The sequence below is a fragment of the Canis lupus genome, chromosome 30 (genome assembly GCF_048164855.1).
Source record: "Canis lupus baileyi chromosome 30, mCanLup2.hap1, whole genome shotgun sequence".
Classification (NCBI taxonomy): Eukaryota; Metazoa; Chordata; class Mammalia; order Carnivora; family Canidae; genus Canis; species Canis lupus.
Genome location: NC_132867.1, coordinates 25,412,635 through 25,438,036, shown reverse-complemented (window position 1 = coordinate 25,438,036; position 25,402 = coordinate 25,412,635). Strand labels below are relative to the sequence as shown.

Below are 25,402 nucleotides of genomic sequence, written 5' to 3'. Positions count from 1 at the left end.
GAATCTTGAAATAAAACGGACTGACAGTGTTTCACGGGGAAAACTCAATGAACACATAAGTATGCAGGCTAGCCTACTAGCGGAAACAGTGGCGCATAATCAGGTGTTTGTCCTGTATGGATGTGACAGATACAGATGCAGATGGATACGAGGGCTGATTCCATGATTCATGTTCTGTGAGCAACGGTGGATGATTCCCTAAAATAGTGAAGAACTCCTGGGAAGGCTCTAAATAAAACAACCTTCCCTCATTTTACCCGGTGGTGAGCTCTTAGCAGTCCAGGTTACAGTAAGAACTATGCAAAAAACCACTTTGTGCTTATATATCCAACCAAGTTACATTCTAGTCCCACATGATCATAGATAAATGAACGTCCAGATGGAATTTAGGAAATCATAGAAATGCAGAGCTAGTTTTATTTGCATGGGATTGCCCTGTGCCTAGCATCTAGCATCTTTGGACCCCATCCTCTAGAAGCCAGTAGTGTCCTTTCCCCAGTAGTCGTGGTGACAACCAAAAACACCTCCACATTCCCACCATCCCACAGAATGGTAGCTGCCTCACGTTCCTGAATGGTGTGGGTCATCAGAGTTTAAATTCCAGCAGTGCTGTGTGTTGTGGGCAAGTGAGAGAGCCTCTGTGGCTCTTTCCTGGTCTACAAAACAAAGGTGATAATAATTCCTAATTCAGAGATAAGCTATGAGCATTGATGGAGATGGCAGGAAAAGGTCTTAAAGTATCTACAACACAGTAAATGTTTAGCGTAGCTCACTCTTTCTCCTTCCTTCCTTCCTTCCTTCCTTCCTTCCTTCCTTCCTTCCTTCCTTCTTTCATTCCTTTCCTTTATCTTCCTTCCTATCTTCCTTCCCTCCTGTCTTTTCTGTCTTTCTTTTCTTTCTTTTGTCTGTTTGTTCATTTGTTCATTCTTTCTATAGGACCAAGATCTTATTAGAGAGGTTTTACCAGCTGATCCCAGGGAGAATCACCCTATGACCCAAACAGTGTATCCTTAAAAATTAATTACGAGGGCAGCCCAGGTGGCTCAGCAGTTTACTGCCGCCTTCAGCCCAGGGCCTGATCCTGGAGACCTGGGATCAAGTCCCATGTCAGGCTCCCTGGATGGAGCCTGCTTCTCCCTCTACCTGTGTCTCTGCCACACTCTCTCTCTCTTTCTCTCTCTATCTCTCATTAATAAGTAAATAAGATCTTTTAAAAAATTAATTACTATAATAAACCATATAATGACACAGTCTTAAAACTGTGTGTAACTGTGTCTCCTGTCTGCCCTCCCCATCTCCTCCCCTTGTTCCCTCTCCCCGGGACCTTACCACCTGTGAATATCTCACACACAGAATATTGAAAATACCTAAAATTCTGAAAGGATTCCCTTTCATTTCATGCAATCCTCATCATCATAGCTTCAAACACACTCACCAACAATTTATTGGTTTTTCTTAAGAAGAGCCCACCGAGTCCAGAGAGAGAGTCAGATACCAAGGATTCTTTTAATTTTTATTGAAAAACTAAGCGTATCGCAGTTTTCCCATATTTTAGGCTATTTGGCCAGCTACAGTTTGCCTTGGGGGATTTTCTGTGGTTTTTTTCAGATCCACAAAGCTTAACTGGCTAAACTGAAGTGAAGCTGTTATTTATCAAACTGCTGTTCTCTTGGATTGTGAAGTCATCTTGCTAAAGGCATTTGTGTTTGTTCTGCTTTGTCATGATTGCTAAGCAGGCCAGCCAAAAGGTGGCCAACAGTCAGCTTCTTTGTATAGAATACATGCATGGAAATACTATAATATTCTCAAAGAGGCATAACAGGTCTTATAATATGTATATAATTGTGAGGGGAAGATGTCCTCTGGTATATTTCTAATTAGCCTACTAAAGAAGCAATGACCAAATCACTTTAAATGCTGAAAATGAAGGATGCTTGGGTGGCAGAGTTGGCTAAGCATCCAACTCTTGGTTTTCGCTCAGGTAATGATCTCAAGGTCATGAGATCGAGCCCCATGTCAGGCTCCATGCTCAGTGGGGAGGCTGCTTGAGATTCTCTCTTCCTCTCCCTCTGCCCCTCCCCCCGCTTGCATGCTCTCTCTATCTCTCTCTAAAACAAATGAATTTGGGACTCCTAGGTGGCTCAGTGCTTGAACGTCTGCCTTCAACTCAGGTCTTGATCCTGGGATCCTGGGGTCCTGGGATCTAGTCCCACATCGGGCTCCCCACAGGGAGTCTGCTTCTCCCTCTGTCTGTGTCTCTGCCTCTCTGTGTCTCATGAATAAATAAATAAAATCCTTTAAAAAAATAAATAAATTTTTAAGGCCTTTTTAAAAATAAATGAATGCTGAAATAAATGCTGAAATTGAAATTAAATAATGTCCTCTTCAGGCCTGTTTTCTGCATGTGTAAAACTGTTTTCCTGCTGATTCCTCCATTGCCTTGAGCCTGGTAGCAGGCTGTGCTAAGCAGCATTTAGCTTAGAATTGGTGTGTTATAAGGAACAACAGAACAAACTCAGAAGCCCCAGAATTTGGATCAGTTTGTCTCCTCTCCTAAGGAGACATTTGAGTCAAAGCTATTGAAGGCATGGGAATAACACATTTCTACTTAAGTTTTAACTCTTTAAGATGACCTCCTATTTTTAATTTGCTAAACAGCTAGAGTAAAATGTTTCGAACACTATACTTAAGTTACTTTCTGGTTCAACGAGTAATAGTTCATTTGGAAAATTGGGAAGTATTTGTGTTGGACTGGGAAATAATGCACCTCTCTGTCTTGTCAATGTATATTCATTTTTGGCAATGATGTCATAATTTTTTTTAAAAAAATTGATTGGTGTCTCCTCACTGAACACAAGACTTACTTATATTTTGAATATTAATTCATACTGAATCAGCCTCCAACTGTTAAAGCAGGCTAGGGTTTAAGTCAATAAAACTATTAATTGTTTCATCTTCCTAAAAGGAAAAGCTGTTATTACTATTTTCGAATTTCAAATGAACATGCACACTGGGAAGAAAAGGCAGAGAAGCTTCTAGAAACGATCTCCTCACCTAGAGATAACTACTGATAGCTTTTTGTGGTAATATCTTTCGGACTTTTTTTTTGTCTGTACATTTGATGCTTTTTCTGTATTTTAAGTAACTGTGGAATAGTACTTTATCATTTGTAAGGTTCTTGTGCATATGTGTGCACGTTTGAGCCCTGGAAAAACCCTGTTTACTTATGACAAAGTTGAGGATTGGAAAGAATGTGATGGCTTGCCCAAGATCACAGAGTAAATCAGTAATGGCATTAAAGTGGACCCTGGGACCAACGGCCAGCTCTTCAGCCTGCATTTAAACCACAGATTACCTACTGATTCCTTCATGAGTCAAATTTGGTTTCTGATAGGTTAGCCATTGATAGATAGGATCCCCACTTAGAGTTACTTTTTTGCTCCATGAGAGTGCTTCTCCATGCTCATCTTCAGCGGAAGCACCATTGGAGCTCTGGTGAAGAAATTCTTGAAAAATAAAATAATCCCTCTGTTAACTCTATTTTACATGGAATAAGGAAGGTCTCTCACTAAGTACTGTTGCAGGTGGGAAGAAAGGTAGAACACAGAGAAACTATATCATTCAAATGTATTCATGAGTTACAGAAGGAAGTATGTCTTAATCTGTCATGCCAGTAAAGTACTAGCAATCAGTCCTCTTCTCAGCGATAGTTAGGGAATACTTAGTAAGTGCAGTTTCATAGTATTTGAGCATTTCCAAAACAGTTCTTAATTTTTTTTTTTTTGTTTCTCACTGCAATTAGGAGATACTATTTTACATATGCAGAAACAGCCTCAGAAGTGGTCATTCAGCCAAGGTTGCTTACATTGCCAATGTTGGGTACAGAGGCCTCCACCCTCTTCTCTCCGCCATGCTGCCAGTCTGCATGGTAAAGGACTAAACCTTGCTCTTTCGATGCATCCAAATGTCTTAGTATTCTCAGAAGCCTGATTTTTCCATACTTTGAAGGCTTGACTTCCTGCCACTCTCTTCTCCACTTTTCTGCCAACGTGTGACATTCAGGATCGACGTGGGTTTGTAATCCCACCTTGCAGTGCCTGAGCTGTGTACATCAGTAAGCTGTCTGGTTTTATTGAAACTGGTGTTCCAGAAACCATCCCATCGAGCACACCTTTCTTCCCACCAACATCTTTGCTCACCTTTGCTTACCTTCTTATCTTTTATTTCCCAGGCCTTACGCAAGGGGCTTCTCCCCTTCCTCGGCTTCATTTGCCTCTTGCCCATTTTTTAATCCTGAAAGCTTTGGTTCTCTCCCTTGCCTGTTTCTTCAAATACCAGTCTAAGTTCAAGTTCTAGTTTCTGAGACTCAGAAGCACTTTGGAAATACCAGCTAATGATAAGCAAAGGCGGGCACCCTATGCCACCTGCACGGGTTCCTTTGGGTCTAGCCCAGAATATTCACAAAGGAAAAATTGTGGAAGGTGAGACATATGAAAAGAAATACTCACATTTCACATGTTTTCAACTCTAAGTCATCTACTAAAATAGTAACTACCAGCCTTTAAAACTAGAGAGAGAAAGACTGACTTTCTAGCTGACTTCTTTCACCCTCAAAATGGGAGCAAAATTTTATGCACTAAATGGCAGATTGTGTGGTGAAACTTTTCTCTCCCAATGAACTCATGTTTACATTCTCCCAGGGGATTTAATGGAGTCCTTTTGTAGTTAATTAACTGTAAAATAAGATAAGATTGGACAGTTGTAAAGGGAGGTATCGTCAAGACTTTCCACCAGGCTGGGTATAATGTATTTTATTTCTAATCAAAGCCAAGAAACCATCTCTAAACTCAAGGAGCAGCAAATCCACACTCCCCTCTCCCATCTTTGATGTTGCTGCATGTCCTGGTGAGTGCTTTTATTAGAAAACTTTTATTAGTAAGGTTGGCCCATCAATAGTGGTAAGCCTTTTGAAGTGGTACCGCTCCTATTCCTTGATACTCAGGATTAACTCACTGGTGGTTCTCTTCCAGCTGCCTTTTTTTTTTTTTTTTCCAATAACCTATGTATTTCACATGCTTTTCCCTGCTCTGTGTTCAGGAGCCACAACTCACCATCTTGATTTGTCTTGTTTGCTTTCCCTGTGCCCAGTTGAGCCTGTTGATGCCCGCCCTGCCGCCGACCGAGGACTCACCACCCGACCAGGTATAATAACCCGGTTACTTTCTACCTCTCAGCATCTTGCGCTTGAGCCTGAGCCAACGCCACCCCCCTGCTCTTCGTGATTAGCCTGTCTACACTGCAGTTAGGGAGAGAGGATTTGAAAGGACCTGGAAACCAGACTTCTCAAAGATTCCCCTTGCTTTTTCCTTACACTTGATTTTCCAAGTTCCTATTTAGGTTATCTATTTTCTTTCTGAGCTTTCCTTTTCAAATAATAAGAGAGCCCTTCCAGCTTATGGGGTGGTTTTTTTTTTTTTTTTTTTTTTTTTTTTTTTTTTTTTTTTTCCTTTTTTAAGTGGAGAAGAGTATTTAGACCTCTGTGTCCTCAAAAATGGAAAGCCACACAGATGCAGATTCTATCCGGTGACAACTTGGTCTCTGCTTTGAATACCTCTTCCTTCCTTTCTTGTTTGGTATGCAGACGGGTCCTCTTCTGACTGAATTGGGCTCAAACTTCAATCAGTTCCTCACATAGATGTGAATTCCTAAAAATATCAGAATGGGCCTACCTCTAGAACCCAGAAATATTTGCATTTTCTCTTTCATGGGTTGTATGGACGTATTCTCCATGAGTGACTACAGTGACAGAAAGGATATATGTGCATAGTTTTGTATACCAGTCTTCTATTTTTTGTAATCACCTAAAATTCTCATTAACACTATAATAGACACTTCTTTTTTTTTTTTACAGTTTCCCCAGCATTAAGAAGTACACTTTGATCCTTTTTTCTGTATCTAGTCTATATCTCAAACTGTTTTTAAAATAATGTCACACCACAACAGAAGCACACATGAACCTGGTTTTGACTTTATGCACAATTTTGACCAACTAATGGTAGCCATTGGTTTCCATGAAACAAAGACAGCAGTTACAGAGTTGACCCAGCTGTGTATTCTAGAGAAACTTAGCTCCACAAACAAGTAAACCTTCCGGAATTTATTTCCTTCCTTATCCTCATAATGGCCTTGTGCAATAATCAAGGGATAGGGACTTCACCATGTTTGAAGATATTAACACATGGAGGTAGGTCCCTGGCTCAGGTAACAGTTGGTAGCCTGCCAAGAACAGACCCTGCGCCTCACACTGCCAGTGTTGGCTCAGACCCCTTCTATCTCCAACCACAGTCATTGATGAGAACTCTGAATCTGCCCTATGGCATCTTCATGACTCTGTGTGACACATCTTGACAGCTGCTCTGGTTGGTTCTGCCTTTAGGGCTTTTCAGAGGAACTTGAATTATAGTAAGTCAGACACAGTGTGGGCTCTCCTAATGTCTTCCTTATTGCCATTGTCATGCAAGTGAATTTTAAGGAACCAGCAAATGACATCCCCATCCTGCTCAGCCCATGGTGGAGCTCAAGGCTAAGGGGTCAGTTCTGTTCTAACAGTTACTGAGACCAGCTCAGGATGATCATTTGCCTTGGGCCTTTTTTTATGCCACTTTCTATTTTACTTTTAAGGAAGAGATGCTCTTCACCTACAAGAATAAAAAGTGAATTAGAAGCACTCTTAGCACTCTTACAACCAATTTTATAAAGTCCCTTCTTTGGGCCCTCTAGGCTAATATGTTCTATTTGGAATATGAGGGGGGGAGGGTTTGACAACCACCAAAGTTGATTTTTTTCCCCTTTTTTTAAAAAACTCTAACATGAAAATAACTTTTCCGTTCATTTCCCCCCAAAACAATCTATTTTAAGAGAAGAGCTAGAAAGTAGTTAGAGTTGTTATGTGGGGGGAAGAAGCCATCCAAGGTCTTTATTATAACAATAATAATGTTTCTATAACAGCAATATTTCATTTTGGTATTTCACAGAGAACAATGCATTAAATGCTGTGGTGGGTGGAAAGAAATAAAATGATAAGTTCCCCATTCTCAGGAGCTTGAAGTATATATAATAGAAGGAACACACTTAGCATATTTAAGAGGAGATGGAATTAGAAAGGCAGGGGAATACAAACCAACGTAAAGTACAAACCAGGGTGTCTGTGAGGTAAGCAGATGGGCCACTCACTGAGGGTGTGCTAATCCAGGCACATATAGGAGGTGAACTTCAGGGAAGCATTTCAAAAATTTTGAGACTCATCCATTGGCAAAGAAGAGGGGAAGGATTCAAAGACGGGAGCGTGGCCTGGGCTTAGCTTGCTTTCTTGTACTTTTTCTCCAATAAAAGAAGGCCATACGTAAGCAAGAATGATCAGATCCAAAGTGAGGAAGACTCTACTTTACGAATAGCTCTTACTTGCCAGATATATAGTAGTAGGACATGTGCTCTTTTTCTGTGCTTACCAGCCGTATCCCAAGCATTTGGACCAATTCCCTGCTACGTTCATAGAACTAGTTGTGGTTCTTCCAACATCACTCTTTAGGAGACTGCACGCTTGAGTTCAGTGTGCCAAACTATATCTTTAGACTTCTGAAAAACCAGGGCACTGTAACTTAGAATGTAATGTCAAGTAGGAAAAACAGTGGTAGCAGTGGGGATTTCTGGGCATGGCGGTCATTACAGCTACTCCCCCTGCTTGCTTCCAGGGAAGAAGGGGTTCTGGAGGTCAAGTTACACATTTGACCAGAATAAAGAAGAAAAATACATTAGCAAGCTCTTCACAGGGGGAGGAAAGCTACCCTTCCCACTCTAAGTTATTATCACCCTTCTGCAGTCCTCATAAAGGAGACCAAATCCTTGACTCCAAGCCATGTAAAAGGTTTCATGAGGGACACACCTCCCTCCCCCCTCAAAAGAAAGCAGATTCTGCTCGCTTACCATGACATAGAGAACTAGAGTTACACCAGGGCTTGGAATGGAATCAGTACAATTGAGAAAACATGTCTGACGAGCCTGTACGCAAAGGTCCCTGCGATATATTTCAATCTACATGTCACATTTCATCACATGCAATATGAGCCTATTACTGATGATGTTTTGCTATGTGCAAGCTTATTTTTCTTCCCTTTTAGTGAGATTTGCTTCATGTATAGAAAGTCCTTTCACTAAGTGCTTATACATGCTACACACAAATGAACTAGGAAGATCTTTCTTCTGAAAGTCTTGCAAACTATTGCACTATGATTAATCATCTGTTGTTCTGATTGTTACATGAATTTGAATATGGTTTTTGTTTTGTTTTGTTTTTTTGAATTTGAATTTTGAGTACCAAAAGTATTTCACTCTCCTTTCTGAAATTATGGGCTTTTATAATTTTGAATGGAGAGCTCCTATTTTTTGAAGTAATCATTGGTCCCACAAATCTAAAAGAAAAGACTATTCAAAGAGACTTTGATTAAAATCTCGAAATATAATTTTAACTGTTGCATTGCTAGATCCTGATGACAGCAAAAGGGTGAGCTATAAAGAAATTACTGTGGTTATACAACCCCTTCTCAGATTGAAAAGGGCCTATAGAAAGATTAATATATACATATTAAATAAATAAACTATATTTTTATAAATAAATATTATTTATATGTATAAATAAAACCAATGACAAATAGCATTAGTATCACAGCTCAATAAACACAGTGACATAGTGTTAGGAAATTAGAGGTCAGAGTGAGTTGAAAATGATGAGAAAATGCAAATAATTTCAAAGCAAGAACATAAAAAAGAAGAGCTCTTGGGACAGGGTCAGGGGGTGAGGGACAGCCAGTGAGAGGACCCAGCAAAAGATGAGAGACAAGGGGAGACTGTCCCATTTGTGCTTCTGCCTTTGTGTCTATATATTAAAGAGAGTGATCTTTTGAAAGAAAAAATGAAAGCCCAAAGTAGATCAAGATGAAAAAAGAAAGCACTAGCTAGCTCCTTGTACTGGTTTTCTACTGCTAATGCAACAAATAATTCCGTAACTAAGTGACTTAAAACAACAAGCATTTAGTTGCTTATAACTACTGGAACGATCAGTATTTCAGGCATGGATTATCTGGGTGCTTCTGGCCCCAGGTCCCTCAGGAGGTTGCAGTCAAGACACCCTCTAGAGCTGCAACCATCTGAAGACTTGAAGCTTGACTGTGGTGGGTCCATTTCCAAGCTGGCTCACTGACATGGCTGTAGGCAGGACACCACACCTCATCGTGGGAACCTTTTTGTAGGGCTGCTTGAGTGTCCTCATGGTAAGGCAGCTGGCTTTCCCAGGGCAAGTGACCCGAGAGAGAGAACAAGAAGGAAGCTGCAGTGCCTTTTTTGATCTAGACTCAGAAGTCCCCCAGGATCACTTTCTCTGTTGTCTGTTCATTAGAAGCAAGACACTCCATCCAGTCCACACTCGAGGGAAAGGAATTCAGTCCCACCTCTGGAAAGGAGGAGCATTAATAAATTTGTGGATATATTTTAAATCTACAACCCTTCTCTACCACATCCAAGTCCTTGTGACCCAGGCAAATTGGAGGCTAGGAGAACTTGAGGGTGAAATTGTTGAACTGCCCTCCGTGATCTTTGTGGACCTTGGAGAGCGGGAGAGCTGGGAAGATAGGGAGAAGAAACTCATTCTGCCAGATGGACAGGAGAGAAGACAGGGTGACAGTCCACAGACTAGGTGTGGATTGACATTGGTCTCGGCTCTGTTTTCGGATGAGTTATCAAATGGAAGCTTTGTGAACAATTGGACAAGGAATCAGGGATGTGTCAAAACCAGCACAGGCGCCCGCGGTCTTGTCAACTTCTCCTTTTCTTTTTGTGTGAGCTGTGCTGTTAGACTGGCACATGGTTACGCTGTGGACATTGTGCTTTTCAGTTTCAGCCAGATGTGTGACCAGTTTCACAGCACCTTGTGGACCAGGCTGTAAGAGTGACTAGACAAGATGCAAGAAATTAGGTCCAATGGGAGCTAAGGACCTGGTGTTACATGTAGCCTGAGCAAGAACCATCAGGAACACAATGCCTCTCCTTGACTGTCTGGTCTGCTCAAGGCTATCATGCAGAAGGGAGGTGTTGGCTCGCCCTGCGTGGAACAGGCTCAAAGAGCGGATGCTGTAGGGGGTCTCAGGTGGGCTTGCAGGAAGACCATCATTCTTGTAGGCAGAGGCAGAGCTGTCCAAAACAGAGGCAAGCGGAGAGATTCTTCTCCAGTTAGGAGCTGAGTGAGGGTCTGGCCCTGGGTGGGAATACCATAGAGATGGGATCTTAGCCTTTCTCATCCTAAAACAACGACTTTTGATATATAAATGCTCCAACACGTGGAACCTGATAATTTATATATTGTGCTTTCAGGTTTTGTTTCAAAAATGGCCTTGCCGCTTTGTGTTTCAGCTTCCAATTGTTATTTGAAAAATGAAATTTATTGTAACAATTAGTGTAAGACTCCTGTAGCAATTTATAGAGAAGGAAGAGTTAGTAAATTATAAGTTCTCTTAGTCCCACAGAAACATTTTCTAGAATTATGGACTGCAAGTCTTTATTCAGTGGATGAACCAATTAATTCTGTATCTCTAACTAAATCACTTAACTAAATAAATATGATTTTTATAATGCTTCACTGCATAGATACACAAACATAATTTATTTGTAATTGGAACAAAGCCCTAAAGTAGCAGTTTGATTCTACCAGGTAATTAATGCTCTTTTTTAAAGACTTTTTTTTTATTTATTTTTTTCTGAAAGAATGAGAACATATGGGAAAAGACCTAGAATAGGCTAGACAATAAGCCCCTAAAACAAGCCAGTATACTCTGGGAACACATCCTTGCCAACTTCCCAACTAGCATTTAACTTCTGGTTCTCCCCATTAAAAAAAAAAAAAAAAAAAAAAAAATTACAACATGTGTCTAAAGGCAGTAGAAGCTTTAACTTCGGATTTCTTTAATCTTTAATTTCTTTTTCTTTAAAATAGATAGTGGTTAAGGGTTTAAATACAGGGTGTCAGTTTTCTTTTTTTTTAAAGATTTTATTTATTTAATCATGAGAGACACAGAGAGCAAAGCAGAGACACAGGCAGAGGGAGAAGCAGGCTCCATGCAGGGAGCCTGACATGGGACTCGATCCCTGGATTCTGGGATCACGCTCTGGGCCAAAGGCAGAAGCTCAACCGCTGAGCCACCCAGGTGTCCCTGGTGTCAGTTTTCTCAAAGAAAGTCACTAATCTGTTTCCTCTCACTCCAGACTTAGAAAGTAAGTTTTGGTAGCGTTTGTGTTACAGCGTTAGTGTTTACAGATAAAATGAATTGACTGTCCTGCATCATTTACTCATGGTGTGATGCTTATGGATTAATGCAGGTTCAGGCTTGACAAATATCAAGACGGAAGAGATCTCCGAGGTGAAGATGGATGCCGAGTTCCGACATGACTCAGGATATGAAGTTCATCATCAAAAATTGGTATGTAAAGTAGTTCACCTCTTCCTGCCACTCTGCTTGCCTTGCCAGATGACCTGTTAACGCTTGTTCACGCTGTGCCAGAAATCCAGTGAAGGAAAAGATAAAAACAAGAATAAAACACTTTTGCCTATTATAGGGTTCATCATGGAAACACAGAAAAGAAAAAGGGGGGTCCTTATAGAATAGTTCTTTATGTCTGGAAGGCAGCAAAGCCCACCCAGGGCTCAGAGTGGAATTAATTTATATTATAATATCCGCTCTAATTAACTTCCACGCTATTTTCTAGGAAGTCAGGCTTCTAAGAGGTGGATTTGGAGTTGGCATTTATAACTGTCTCTCTGTGCCCCTTCATCTCTCCCTCTTCCCTTCCTTCCTGAGTTCTTTCCCCAGCACCCATGTTTTAAGTTTCTCCCGTGAGGGTAGGATCTCTGGGTTTCTACCAAGGTAGGTGGAGGCAGGAGGTGCACAGGACTCCATGTTCCGAGCAGGGTTGCTCTTTGAAAGATTTGGGCAAGGAAGACAGCAGCCTCCTTATTGGACAGAATCTCCTCCTGCCCCCTGTGTGTTCCCCCAAATGTTAGAATCAGAACAAATCAAAGAGCACCCATCCCCTTTGCAGGCAGCTCCGGTAGTTCTATGAAATCTTTTACCAGATGCTTCAGATAAATCAAATCCTGCATCATGCTAGGGTTTCTTTCGTCTTATCAGTAAGCATAATAAGTGGGTTAAATTAATAAAGAAGACAATTTTACTGCATATTCAGTAGTCAACCAAAAAATGGTAATAAATTCTCTTAGCAATAATAATATTTGAGAAGTACCTGCTGTCAGATGTTTATCATGCACTGGGGGTGGGGTGAGGGGAACATTCATGCTCTTTTTCAAGGGAGAGAATATCTTTCCAATATTCATAAATATAATTTCTAAATCCAAGTAGCAAATTACAGAAGAAATGTCTGTGAAATATTGTGCAATTGTGCATGTGTCTTTTCACTCTCAATAATTGGAGCAAATCCAAAACTGGCCTGTGATTCAGATTTGCATTTCAACTCCCATAATCTTTTTTGTACAAGAACATTTCGGGTTTTTGAAGCATGATTTTCACTGGCAGGTTAATCCGGTCTCAGTTAATATAAAATCAGGGGCACCCTTGATCTGACCGATGCTGAAGAGGTTAAAAAAAAACTCTGGGGTAGCTGTTCCAGAGTTAGGGGCTGGTGGGGCACGGAGCTGAAGATTAACATGCGGATTTGCGTTTTCTGGAGCCTGTGTCATAAAAGCTCATCTCCACAATTATGCTAACTCCTATAATGCGACAGTGACTAATGGCAGGGCAGCAATTAGGAGAATCAGCTCCCTCTACTGAGCTAGTTGATAAGATAATGTACTATAATTAGTGCAATGAATATTACAAAATTACAGTATTTTCTTAAAGACACAGGAAGATGTCCAGACTTGCATTTATTCCTGATTACCTCACATTTTTATCATTAGCTAATTAATGATTTGCTTTTTATAAATATGTTGAGCTAGCATATTTGTTGAGAAAGGGGAATAATTATGAAAAGTTTCTCGTTTTGCTGCAGATACACCCTGAGTAAGACTCTTAGAAATTGGCCCTATTTGCTGTATTTTATATTGCCTTTTCAGATCACTAGGATGTTCTTTGTCACTGTGGAAAATCCAGTCATTTTACTGTGTTGAGATTAGACCGAAAGAATTTCTTTAGGGAGCTGTTTTTATTAATTTATACAATAAATGTGGTATATGTTTAGTAGTAGTTAAGCCAGGTGGTCTGGCATAAGATCATCTCCTTAGATAACAGGATTATAAAAAGTACAGCATGCTTTTATAATTCCAGTTAGGTATGTAAAGTTGAAAAATAGTGACTTGCTTTTATAAACAACATGAAGGAATGCTGCGCAGCCAAGTTATCAGATTGAACAAATATCTCTGACATTGTTTCCAAAATTGTTTATGTGCAATTCAAACAAAGAGCAAGAGTAAAACAAAAGGTTTAGTTGGGTTTCTGGAGAAAGGTGTAAGCAAGCCGGAGTTCTGTATGGCTATTAAAATTCTTATCTTGTCGCCTACTACTTCTTCCCTTTGAAAAAACTCTTTTTTAAGCATTACACTTCTGGAGGCTCATTCAGTACTGTCCTCTTGAAGGATCGTGGCTAAAAGTAGGTAACAAGATGTCTGTATTCTTCAGATGAACTCCTTTGTCTCAGATGCTTTATTCTATGTATTAATGTCCATCTCAGGAAATTAGGACATCTCTGGGTTTGCACCTAAGGTGGAGTGGTCATGCATCAGGTACCTCAGTGGGCCTCTTTTCAAAAGCACAGTCCGTGCCTTTACAGCCTTTGGTAGATCCCCACTCCACCTCTCACCAAATGTTCCACCTGTCAGAGGGTTTCAGGTTCCTCTTGGCTACTGTTTAGCCTTTCTAGGAACATGAGGGAGTGGGGTGGAAAGCAGACTTCCCAGAACTGGGGAAGCATTCTGTAGACTGCAGGTGTCATTGTTAGTAGGTGGAATGTGTGGGTTTTTTTTTTTCCCCAAGTAATGCACCGAAGAATGGAGTGACCACCAGCTGAAACTTACTGCATAAGATCCACACTGAAACTTTTCACATTCCTCATCCAGTTGTTCTCGTGCAATTGCAAACCTTTTTTTTTTGTTTTGTTTTGTTTTGTTTTGTTGTTTTGTTTTCAAGGTGTTCTTTGCAGAAGATGTGGGCTCAAACAAAGGTGCCATCATTGGACTCATGGTGGGCGGTGTTGTCATAGCAACAGTGATTGTCATCACCTTGGTGATGCTGAAGAAGAAGCAGTACACGTCCATTCATCACGGTGTGGTGGAGGTAAGTGACTATGGCTGTGTGTTTGCAAGCGAGAGGGCAAGAAAGACTACATGAGAGATTTTGCTTGGCATTAAACTAAGAATCATCCCTAAGTAGCTATTCTTTGAAAAAAAAAATCAAGATTCCTGCATGGTGCTCAAGTTTGGCAGCTGTTTTCTTGTGTTGGTCTTCATTCATCCTGACTTAAAAATGCTATAATCAAGGCATTGGATTGTGTGCTGCTCCCTCAGCTTATCTTAGAAATTGTATCAAAATGTCAAAATAATAACTAATGAAGATGCCTGGCTTAAAGATGTTGTGATTACCCTCAACCATTTAAAAGAAAAGGAAAAAACAACAATAGAAGCTGGAAGTCTGCTTCAAAAAAAAAAAAAAGAAAGAAAGAAAAAAACCATAAGCGCATTCATTCCCTAATTTTTTTTTTGTCTTAAAGAGTCTGACTTCTGACTTCTTAGTAAAACCAGGGAGTAGTAATTAATACTCATTTTCAGTGAAGAGTCTTACCTTTTAAAGTTTCTTGGAAAATCACATGATAGTAGTTGAGCAGAACCTGCAGGGTTGTTCAAGCTGTTCAGCCTGTTACCTGCATTTCTGCCTGAAATATCTTCGTTTCCAGGGGTTAGTATAGTTGCCCTGGAGCTGGAGAGAAGATTCACCAAGTGACAGTCACCATTACCACATGATTACGTTCAAGACTTTGTCCACACAGGCCAGCATATGACTAATGAGTGTGTACAGCATGGAAGTCATGAGTTACACCAACAAAATAGAATAGCTACAAGGTTCAAATGTGACTTCTTAAACCCATGACACAAAATATTGAAATATAAAATTTACAAATAAGTTCTTCTTAGGCATTTATGTTTTTTAAGATTTTATTTTTAAGTAATCGCAACACCACCCAGCATGGGGCTTGAACTCACAATCCCGTGATCAAGGGTTGCATGTCCCACCGACTGAGCCAGCCAGGCGCCCCTCATGTATTTTAAAATGCAGTTCTGGTGTTGGGGAGTGGGTGGGTAATCCTCATAGTATGTGTAATTTTTTTTTTAAGATCTTACTGATTTATTTGAGAGAGTACCAGTGGGGCGGCGTTGGGGGTGGGGACAACAAAGGGAGAAGCAGGCGCCCCTATGATTTTTTAGGAAACTCTTAGAGAAAGTGAGTTAATATGTCTTAAGAAGTATTAGAATTTTCTAGAACCGAAAGAGATCTCTGTGATCAGTCAAATTGATCTTTTCATTTGGTAGATGAGAAAATAGCTGGCAGCTGCTCACCTGTTGTTGAACTAGGTAGGGCCAAGGTCCAAATACAGATTGTCCCATATCTAACCATGTGTCTTCCGCCAGAGAAAAGTCCAGATATTTCCAGCGAGTCAAACTTCTCACTACCCGCCGTCCCCTGGAAGAAATGTCCTCCAAACCATTCTCGATCAGAGAAAGGCAGGAAACGTTTAAATAAATGTATGGCAAAGCCAGAAACCTCATTGCGTTCAGCTCTTAACATTCTCCAGGCTGCTTGTTGATGGGATCTGCTGATGGAATTGGTTTTGAGTCTTCTTTTCCCTGTCCGTACTGGTGTGGACGTGCTGGGGGCAGCAAGATGTAAAAGAACAGAACGATTGACAGCCTTGACTGTCAGCACATCAAGTAGGCAATGACAGCATCACCGACTCTGGGGTGTTGCTCTTATAATCGTTATTTCTGAGCTCGTGTCCTTTAAAAAAGATGTATCATTGTTAGCATCAGTTTACTTCTCAATCACTCAAAACATTTTTTTCCCATTGCATATTTGGGCAAAAAAAAAAAAATGTTTTCATACTTGAATAGTTAAAAAGCCCCTTTCATTTCTTTAATATATTTTATGGGAGTTGTTTGTTTTTAGTTGAAGCTTAGTTGACCTACAATGTTCGTTAGTTTCAGGTGTGCAACCAAGTGATTTGACAGTTCTGTACATTCCACGGCACTCAGCACAATGAGTGTAGTCACCATCTGTCACCAGTAATTGTAGGTTTTAATGGCCTTGGACTGGCAAATCCTCCCAAGAGGCATCTTCCTTTTTATCAATTCAAGTGCCTGTTTGGGATGCCAAAGTCCAAAGAGCCTATATTGGTTTGCTAGAGCTGCCACAGCAACGTCACAAATGGGGTGGCTGAAACAACAGAAATTTATTTCCTTACAATTCTAGAAGCTACAGGTCTGCGATTGATTAGTCTGTAGGTTTGATTTTTCTTCTGAGGCCTCCTTCCTTGGCTTGTAGGTGGCCTACTTGGGCCTTCACGTCGTCCTTTCTCTGTGCATGTCTGTGTCCTGATCTCTTCCTGTAGAGACACCAGTGTTATTGGATTTAACCTTAATTACTGTAATTAATGATCTCATTTAACCTTAATTACTACTTTAAAGACCCTGTCTTCAAATACAGTCCTGTTGTGAGGCACAGGGGGGTTAGGACTTCACCATGAATTTGGGGAGGACACACTTGAGCCTGTAACAGAGCTCAGAGATGCTGGGCAGAAAAGCAAGGTTTCTCTAGTAGACTCGCTGCCATGGTTGTGCGTGAGACTTACCAGCTACTTATTTAAAAGGACACATCCCCACGTCCCACCTCAGACCTAAGGAGACAGTTCCCAAATAGGCTTAGAACCTGAGTGTTGAAAACGTTCCCAACTGAATCCGGCATACAGTCACTTTTGAGAGTCACAGATCACTCTCCTTCTTCTCAGTCACCGGTCTGAGCCAGCTGTAAAGTGTAGAAAATGGTACCCCTTGTCTGCAAGAGAACTAGTTACCTTTTAAAGCCTTGTCAGAGAATAAGTTGACACTTTAATGCAGCTCCTAGAAAAAAAAAAAAAGAAAGAAAGAAAGAAAAAATTTCATTTTGAAGCCAGAAGGCATCCTGAAAGGAGCAGAATTGTTGGGAGGACGGTTATCAGCTCTTCTCTTGATACTCACTCCACTCACTATTTGAGAACATCTAGAAACTTCTCCAGAGTGAATGCCCTCCTTGTATTATGTTTCTTTTCCTCATTTCTTCTCACCTCCTTCTTTTTTTTTTTATTTATTTATTTATTTATTTTTTTTATTGGTGTTCAATTTACTAACATACAGAATAACACCCAGTGCCCGTCACCCATTCACTCCCACCCCCCGCCCTCCTCCCCTTCTACCACCCCTAGTTCGTTTCCCAGAGTTAGCAGTCTTTACGTTCTGTCTCCCTTTCTGATATTTCCCACACATAAGGGAAGGGGAAAGAAATGTGTGGGAAATATCACCTCCTTCTTGAAAGTGCAGATGTTGTTGGGAGCCTGGAAACCACCCCCTTCTCCCTCTCCAGGCCTTCCTTTCTCTCCTTTCTGGAAGCATCGCTTTGTGCAGTTGTGTGTTGAGCACATAGGGTGGCACAGGACCAGAACTTCCTCCAAGGTGCTGTTCACCGTCCCTGCCCTTGGGAAGGCTGCAGTCTAGCAGATTCTGTTATGTAGCAGATGGGACTCTTCTACACTGATGTCAATTGACACTGAATATTCAACAACACGTGCTATAGCTCTTTCCACCACTTCTCCTAAATGGAGACCTCACCTTTGAAAAGGGGCCAAGAGGGGACAGGACAGATGTTTAAGGGTACAAGCTGGCAACAAGCAGTCAGTGAGGCCCAGAGAGCTAGTGCACAAAAGATAGACCCCAATACTGTATTATAATCATCACCTTGCCAAGAGGCTAGAACTTTATTATTCCAAATACTAATAAGAAAGCCTAAGAACAGGGGCACCTGTGGGTCTCAGTGGTTGAGCATCTGCCTTTGGCTCAGCGTAATCCAGGGGTCCTGGGAACGAGTCCCGCCTCAGGCTCCCCACAGGGGAGCTTTTCCCTCTGTCTATGTCTCTGCCTCTCTCTGTGTGTCTCTCATGAATAAATAAAATCTTTAAAAAAAGAAAAGGAAAGAAAGAAAAAGAAAGAAAGAAGAAAGAAAGAAAGAAAGAAAGAAAGAAAGAAAGAAAGAAAGAAAGAAAGACTAAGAACGGATAATTCTCTGACCTGATAGAGGTACTAATTATCACTACCCTGACGAGCGTATTACAAAGTATAAATGTATCAAGTTAACGTGTTGTACACCCTAATTTACATATTGTTATATGTCAAATATATCTCAGTAATAAAAAATTGGGGGGGGTGGCACAAATTCTCTTTACTATAGAGTATAAAAAACGTTTCCATTCACAGGTCTGATAACTGGAACATCAGGAATCTTCCATCCTTCACTCCCCATCCATCAGGTTAATGATCTAAATGAGAAGAGACTTGCTAGTTAGCTTTTCACGCGCGCGTTGTAGCATGTGACTTTCCCTGATGAATGGGCCGTCATACTGGTAGCATTATACAAATGCGTCCTTAGGGGTCCTTTCTTCCTGCTGGGAAGTTGACCCGCAGGGATGGAGGCACCTAGCAACCACTAACAGGTGTTGTGGGACAGTCGGACAGGAGGGTCAGGTTAAATGGGAAGCAGGGGGTACAGAAGAGTGTGGCTGGACCTGGAATCTCTCGTGGCTGGAAGCAAACAGCAAATGTTGCAAGGTCAGAGGCCAGTGTCAGGGATCGCTGATGATGAAGGCACAGCAGAGGAGTCCATTGGCTGCCTGAAAGGTCACTGACCGTGGGCAGCAAACACAAGTGAACCACTTATAAGGAGGGGGAATCACAGTTTAAAAAAAGGAATGTAGGAGTACCTGGGTGTCGCAGTGGTTGAGCGTCTGACTTCGGCTCAGGGCGTGATCCTGGAGTCCTGGGATCGAGTCCCGCATCGGGCTTCCCACAGGGAGCCTGCTTCTCCCTCTGCCTGTGTCTCTGCCTCTCGCTCTCTCTGTGTCTCATGAATAAGTAAGTAAAATCTAAAAAAAAAAAAAACAAAATGAATATATACAGGACTGAACACAAAACCCAACCCTGGGGGGTTAGAGGTGGGGTGAATAACTAGCCCAAACACCTGGTTAGTGTTCGCTTTGTTTTCCTTCCCGTTGTACGAGCTCCCTTGTTGGTCGTACTATCATCCATTTGTGAGCACGTATTAAGTCAGTGTGGTTTATCTTCTTCTCCTTTCCCTGACCACCTAGATGCCCTGAAGTGGAATATTTTAGGGGCCAGGACTCTATGGTTCAGCCTATCTCAGCGTCGTGCACTAAAGAGACACCCAGTAGCACACATCCTGCCAGTTATTCTACATAAGAATATTAAAACGTGGGCTTCCGCCCCCACACCAGGAGACGATGTGATTCAGAGGAACTAGAAACTAAGGAGACTCACAATTTCATCTCTGCAGTCTTGACAGTTAAGCTGTAAATTCCTCTGGATATAGTGAGGGGAACAAAGGCTGCAGCCAAGCCGGAGTGCCGTGCGGAGGGCCCTGGGGTCTCCTGTGAAGACACAGCGCACAGTACCTAGAGCCTGATGAAGACTCAGGACCACTTATGGATGAGATCTCATCCAGAAATTCGGGACACAGGGTGTGTGCAGAGGGCGTGTGTGCATGTGTGTTTTCACCTCAGCCAGTGATCGGTGTTCCTGCCTGGAACTGTTCCTGTGGGCAGATGAGGATTCATTCTTCCCTCATTCCTTCCAGAACAGGCATCACTGGCTCCAACTTCTCCTGGCTCTGCTCGAAAGGAAATGATATTGAGGTGTTCATGCCAGAGCCCTGCATGCACCATAGTGGCCCGGCCCTCGCACGGTGGCCCACACCAGTGCAGTAGCTTATCCAAGAAGGACCTATCCCTGCGCCCCACTGGGGAGGAAGCCTCCCTCTTACCTGATGCTCTTGTTTAGTGGTAGGTTTATCCATGGTTGTGAATACTCAGTGCTTCACCTTGAGCTTTCAAGGGGCTCAGGATAAAGGGATACAACCCAAGCTCCTTGGGCACCATTTTGTAAAAATAATCCCTCCTCCTGCAGCTCCTGAGCCCTCCGGTCTGAGGGCTAAGCCTCCCCACTGCAGGAACGGTGAGGCTTGAGCTGCCCTCCCAGCAGCAAAAGATAATGAGGATTAGCAGGTGGAAAAGGGCCAGGAAGACAGGAAAAGTTAGATGCCTGGTTTCCGCCTCTGCCTCACATTTCTGCAGGGTTGTGTGAAGCATTTGGCTTTGGCCTTTGAAGAGGAGATAAACCATTAAGTTGCCGGGTGTTCCCCTGACCTTGATGAACGCAGATGACAGTTGACAGCCAGTGCGAGGGTTGATGGGGTTCCAGGGGGACATGCAGGCACAACGCCCTGACGGTCACGCAGCACTTTGTGCTCACAAACGGAGCAGCTTTGCGCTGGATCTCCTCAGCAAGACTTTTTTTTTTTTTTTTCTCCCCATCTTGACACTATTTGAAATATCAGTTAAAAGGTGGCACAGAAACAAAAAGATGCCCAGGGTGGCGTGGCGTCGTGCCCCAGACGGGCCGCTTCCTGGCGAGCAGCTTGGGAGAGTTGAATGAAATCTTGCATTATTGGTGCTGATCTTTAGTGATGGCGTTTGAACTTACAGGTCCGTGGCTAATGACACAACTGCCAATTAAAGGACGGTGACCTCATTTGTTGACAACACAGTGGGTCAGAGGAAGAGCGGGGATAGGAAAACATCTGTGATTAGCCCCATAAGGACGATGGTGCCAAGTGTCCGCTGGCGCAGTGTCCTCTGGGGACCGCTTGGCAGCAGCTCGTCGGTGGCTTTGTTCTAAGGGGAAGTGCCAGGGGGATCCCTGGGTGGCTCAGCGGTTTAGCACCTGCCTTTGGTCCAGGGAGTGATCCTGGGGTCCTGGGATCAAGTCCCACGTCAGGCTCCCTGCATGGAGCCTGCTTCTCCCTCTGCCTGTGTCTTTGCCTCTCTCTCTCTCTCTCTCTCTCTCTCTCTCTCTGTCTTTCATGAATAAATAAAAATCTTAAAAAAAAAAAAAAAAAAGAATGTAAGGGGAAGTGCCCCTGCCTGGTACTGGGAGCAGCTTGGTGCAGGCGGCTTGGGCAAGGCCGCGGAGTGGGATCGGTCTGGGGATGGGAACCTAAGAATCCTGCACTTAGTGGGGGGCTGTACATCCTCCTCTCCTGGCTGGCCTGGGCTTAGCTTTGGAAAGTGGTGATTCCAGCTCCTGCGCATGAGGCGGAGTGACCACGGGGGAGCCAGATCATTCCAGTTTTACTGAAATGCAGCTGACATGGAGCACTGCGGTAATTTTAGGTACACAACCTGGTGATTTGATACCTGTATGTATTGTGAAACGATCACCGCAGTAAGTGTAGTTGACACCTTCCACCTCGCATAGAGCTATTTTCCTTGTGATGAGAACTTCTAAGATATACTCTTTTTTTTTTTTTTTAAGTAGGCACCCACCCAACATGGGGCTTGAACTCACCACCCGGGAATCAAGAGTCACATGTTCCACTGACTGAGCCAACCAGGCGCCCCAAGATCTACTCTTTTAGTAACTTTCAAATACGCAGTACAGTATTACCGTTAACTTATAGTCGCCATGCCGTCCATACACCCCCAGAACTTATTTACCTTATAATTGGAAGTTTGTGTCTTCTGACCACCTTCACCCTTTCTGCCCCCCTCCCACCCCACCGCTCCACCACTGCCCCCTGCCTCCTCTGGCAACCACCAGTCTGTTCTCTATCAGAGTTTGATTTTTTTCAGATTCCACATATAAGTGAGACCATATAATACTTGTCTTTCTCTGTCCGGCCTGTTTCATTTAGCATAATGAGCATTATGCCCTCAGGCCCATCCATTCACAAATGGCAGAAATTAACTTTTTTTCATGGCTGAATAATATCCCAGTGAATGATACTCTGCTCACCTGTGGGTGGACGCGTAGGTGGTTTCCGTGCTGCGGCTGTTGGAAATACTGCTGCAGTGAACATGAGGTTGCAGGTAGCCTTTCGAGATCGTGATTTCATTTCCTTCCGATAAATACCCAGCAGTGGAATTGCTGGATGCTCTGGTAGTTTTAGGTGTCGTTTATTCAGGAACCGCCACACTGTTTTCCACAGTGATTGTACCAATCTTTCAGTCTGAATTATTCATTAGCCAGCTGGGGTCTAGTCCTGTCGGGCTCCATCCCCAGACCTGGTGTCTTAGCTCCAACACACCTGTTCTCTGGTGTTTTTACTTCATGGGGTTCAGGGGTGATGCATCAAAGAGACAGCTGTGTGGGTCCAGAACCATGCCAGGCTGGCTCTCAGGGGAAAGCTGTATGAAGAGCTGAATGTGACCTTGCAGCACTCATCCGGGGGGAATGACCCAGCAGTGTTCTGGAAATGGTGGGAGGACCCCGGTTTCATTATGTGCAGCATAGACATACAGTATCCTTGAGAGGGAAAAACCATCCTCTGTACCGTACGTCCTAACTTCTCTGTGGAAAACAGGCTTCATTCTGATGACATTTGTGTCGATTCTCTTCATCTTCCAATGCCTTATGTTAAAAATAACAAAGCTCAGCTTTCATTCATTCAGCATAGAGGTCAGTAGTTTCTTCTGTGCAGTGTGAGTGGTACAGTAAATACCCTAGATACTAGATGTGACACTCCCCACATCACAGGGCCTGTCTAGGCACCTGGCACGTTTACAGCCGTCAGCCTGATCCTAGAGATAGAACACATCAGCACAGAGGATCTGTTTTTAAATCTTCAGCTGGACATACACTCTACAGTCTTAGTACCAGTTAAAAAAAAAAAAAATACATGGGACGCCTGGGTGGCTCAGCGGTTGAGTGCCTGCCTTCGGCTCAGGGCATGATCCTAGAGACCTGGGATCGAGTCCTGCGTTGAGCTCCCTGCATGGAGCCTGCTTTCTCTCTGCCTGTGTCTCTGCTTCTCTCTGCCTCTGTGTCTCTCATGAATAAATAAATAAAATATTTCTTAAAAATACGTGTGTGTATATATATACACACATAATCTAGAACAGTATATTTGAATATATTTCCTTTTTTTCCTTGCCACATGGCCTCTTTGATATATGTAGATTATCATTTACGTTAAAAGACTCATATTAAGTTTAGTGAAAGCAGGGAGAAAATTAAAATGAGTGTGGAAAAGATGATCAGCTGTCGAGATTTATTTGCCTGTATACTTTGCTGACTGTCTCTCCATGATGCTCTTGGATTTTTTTTTTCCAGCTCACCACCACCCTTTCAAGTAAAACAGTTTTCCATTGTGGCCTTTTTGTCATTTCTTGAGCCAAGAGGGAGGAAAAAAAAAAAAAAAAACCATATTGCTCTGCAAGTATCCAGTTGCTGTTAAGGCTTAGGGAAGCGACCAGCGAGCACTTTGCAGGCAGAGCCAGCTCGACAAGGTTTCAGGCTCCCCCTGGTGGCCAGATGGAGCATCCCTGTAACTGGAGGGTCACAGGCGTCCTGCTGGGAGGCGGCGCAGTGGGAGGGAAAGAAGAGTCCTGCGCTCCTTATCCCTTACCTGTTCAATGTTTGCACTTTTAAAAGATGGATATTTTTTTTTTACTCACTTGTCCTCGCCCTTGCATCTCAGGTTGACGCTGCTGTGACCCCAGAGGAGCGCCACCTCTCCAAGATGCAGCAGAATGGCTATGAAAACCCAACTTACAAGTTCTTCGAGCAGATGCAGAACTAGACCACCGCCACAGCAGCCTCCGGAGTTGGACAGCAAAACCATTGCTTCACTACCCATCGGTGTTCATTTATAGAATAATGTGGAAAGAAACAAACCCTTCTGTTTTATTATTTACTCATTATCGCCTTTCGACAGCTGTGCTGTAACACAAGTAGATGCCTGAACTTGAATTAATATACAAATCAGTAATGTATTCTCTCTCTTTACATTTTGGTCTCTACATTATTAATGGGTTTTGTGTACTGTAAAGAATTTAGCTGTATCAAACTAGTGCATGAATAGATTCTCTCCTGATTATTTATCACGTAGCCCCTAGCCAGTTGTATATTATTCTTGTGGCTTGTGACCCAATTAAACTCCTACTTGAAATATGCTTTAAGAATCGATGGGGGATGCTTCGTGTGAACATGGGAGTGTAGCTGCTTCTCTTGCCTAAGTATTCTTTTCCTGATCACTATGCATTTTAAAGTTAAAGAGCATTTTTAAGTATTCCAAATGATCTAGAGAATTTTTTTCCATGATTGCATTTTACTGTACAGAATGCTGCTTCTGCTATATTTGTGATAGAGGAATTACGAGGATACACATTTATTTCTTTGTGCCTGTTTTATGTGCACACATTAGGCATTGAGAATTGAAACTTTTTTGTCCATGTATCTTTGGATCTTTGATAAAGAATCCCTGTTCATTGTAAGCACTTTTACGGGTGGGGTAGGGGTGGGGGGGGAGGGAGTGCTCTGCTGGTCTCAAATTACCAAGAATTCGCCCAAGAAATTTTCCGCAGGATGATTGTACAGAATCATTGCTTATGACCATGATAGCTTTCTACACTGTATTACATAAATAAATTAAATAAAATCACCCTGGGCAAGAGTTTTCTTTAAGGGATAAGTAGGAACGTTAAATATTCAAAGTAATCTGGGAGTGGGGAGAAAAGAGGCAGATTCAGCTTCTTTTAACCAGCCTAAAACGTTTTATTTATGACAGCGAAAGAAAGTAAAAGGGGCAAAATCAGGGAATGGGGAAAGCCTATCTAGGCAAACCCTTTAAGATTTTCTTCAATTTGTATAAAACGGTGTTTTCATGTAAATAAATACATTCTTGGAGGAGCGCCGTTGTGCTGGTGTGAATGATTCCATGGTAACTACCTGCTGAGCATGTAGTCTTCTAAAGGCTGGTGAGAGGTCTTCTAACATAATCGAACACTGGACATCCACACCTTTGTATCTTAACTGCAAGGCCGGGTAGGAAATTGGGGCCAACGTGCATCTTCCAGTGCTAGTAAAGTACTTCGTTGACCTAATTCAGCTTTAAACTTGGTCCAAAGTATTTTGCCACCACATCCTGGTCCTCAAGCTTGCCCCTGTCCTAACCTGTTCAGACTGCTGTATCAAGAT

The 25,402-nt window shown here is 42.4% G+C and overlaps 1 protein-coding gene across 9 annotated transcripts in view; it reads left to right on the top strand.

Annotated features, from left to right (window-relative positions):
• The window catches only part of APP (amyloid beta precursor protein), a 262,776-nt gene extending 237,661 nt beyond the window's left edge, over positions 1 to 25,115 (top strand). For 6 of the 9 annotated variants that reach the window (XM_072806643.1, XM_072806642.1, XM_072806639.1 and 3 more), the window contains 4 exons: positions 5,149 to 5,202; positions 11,425 to 11,525; positions 14,244 to 14,390; positions 23,904 to 25,115. In XM_072806643.1, the coding sequence (XP_072662744.1) occupies positions 5,149 to 5,202; positions 11,425 to 11,525; positions 14,244 to 14,390; positions 23,904 to 24,005 (404 nt within the window). In that variant the 3' untranslated portion in view covers positions 24,006 to 25,115. The remainder of the gene's footprint in view (positions 1 to 5,148; positions 5,203 to 11,424; positions 11,526 to 14,243; positions 14,391 to 23,903) is intronic. The other 3 variants (XM_072806644.1, XM_072806641.1, XM_072806638.1) reach the window with 1 other exon arrangement.
• Positions 25,116 to 25,402: the final 287 nt, after the last annotated feature.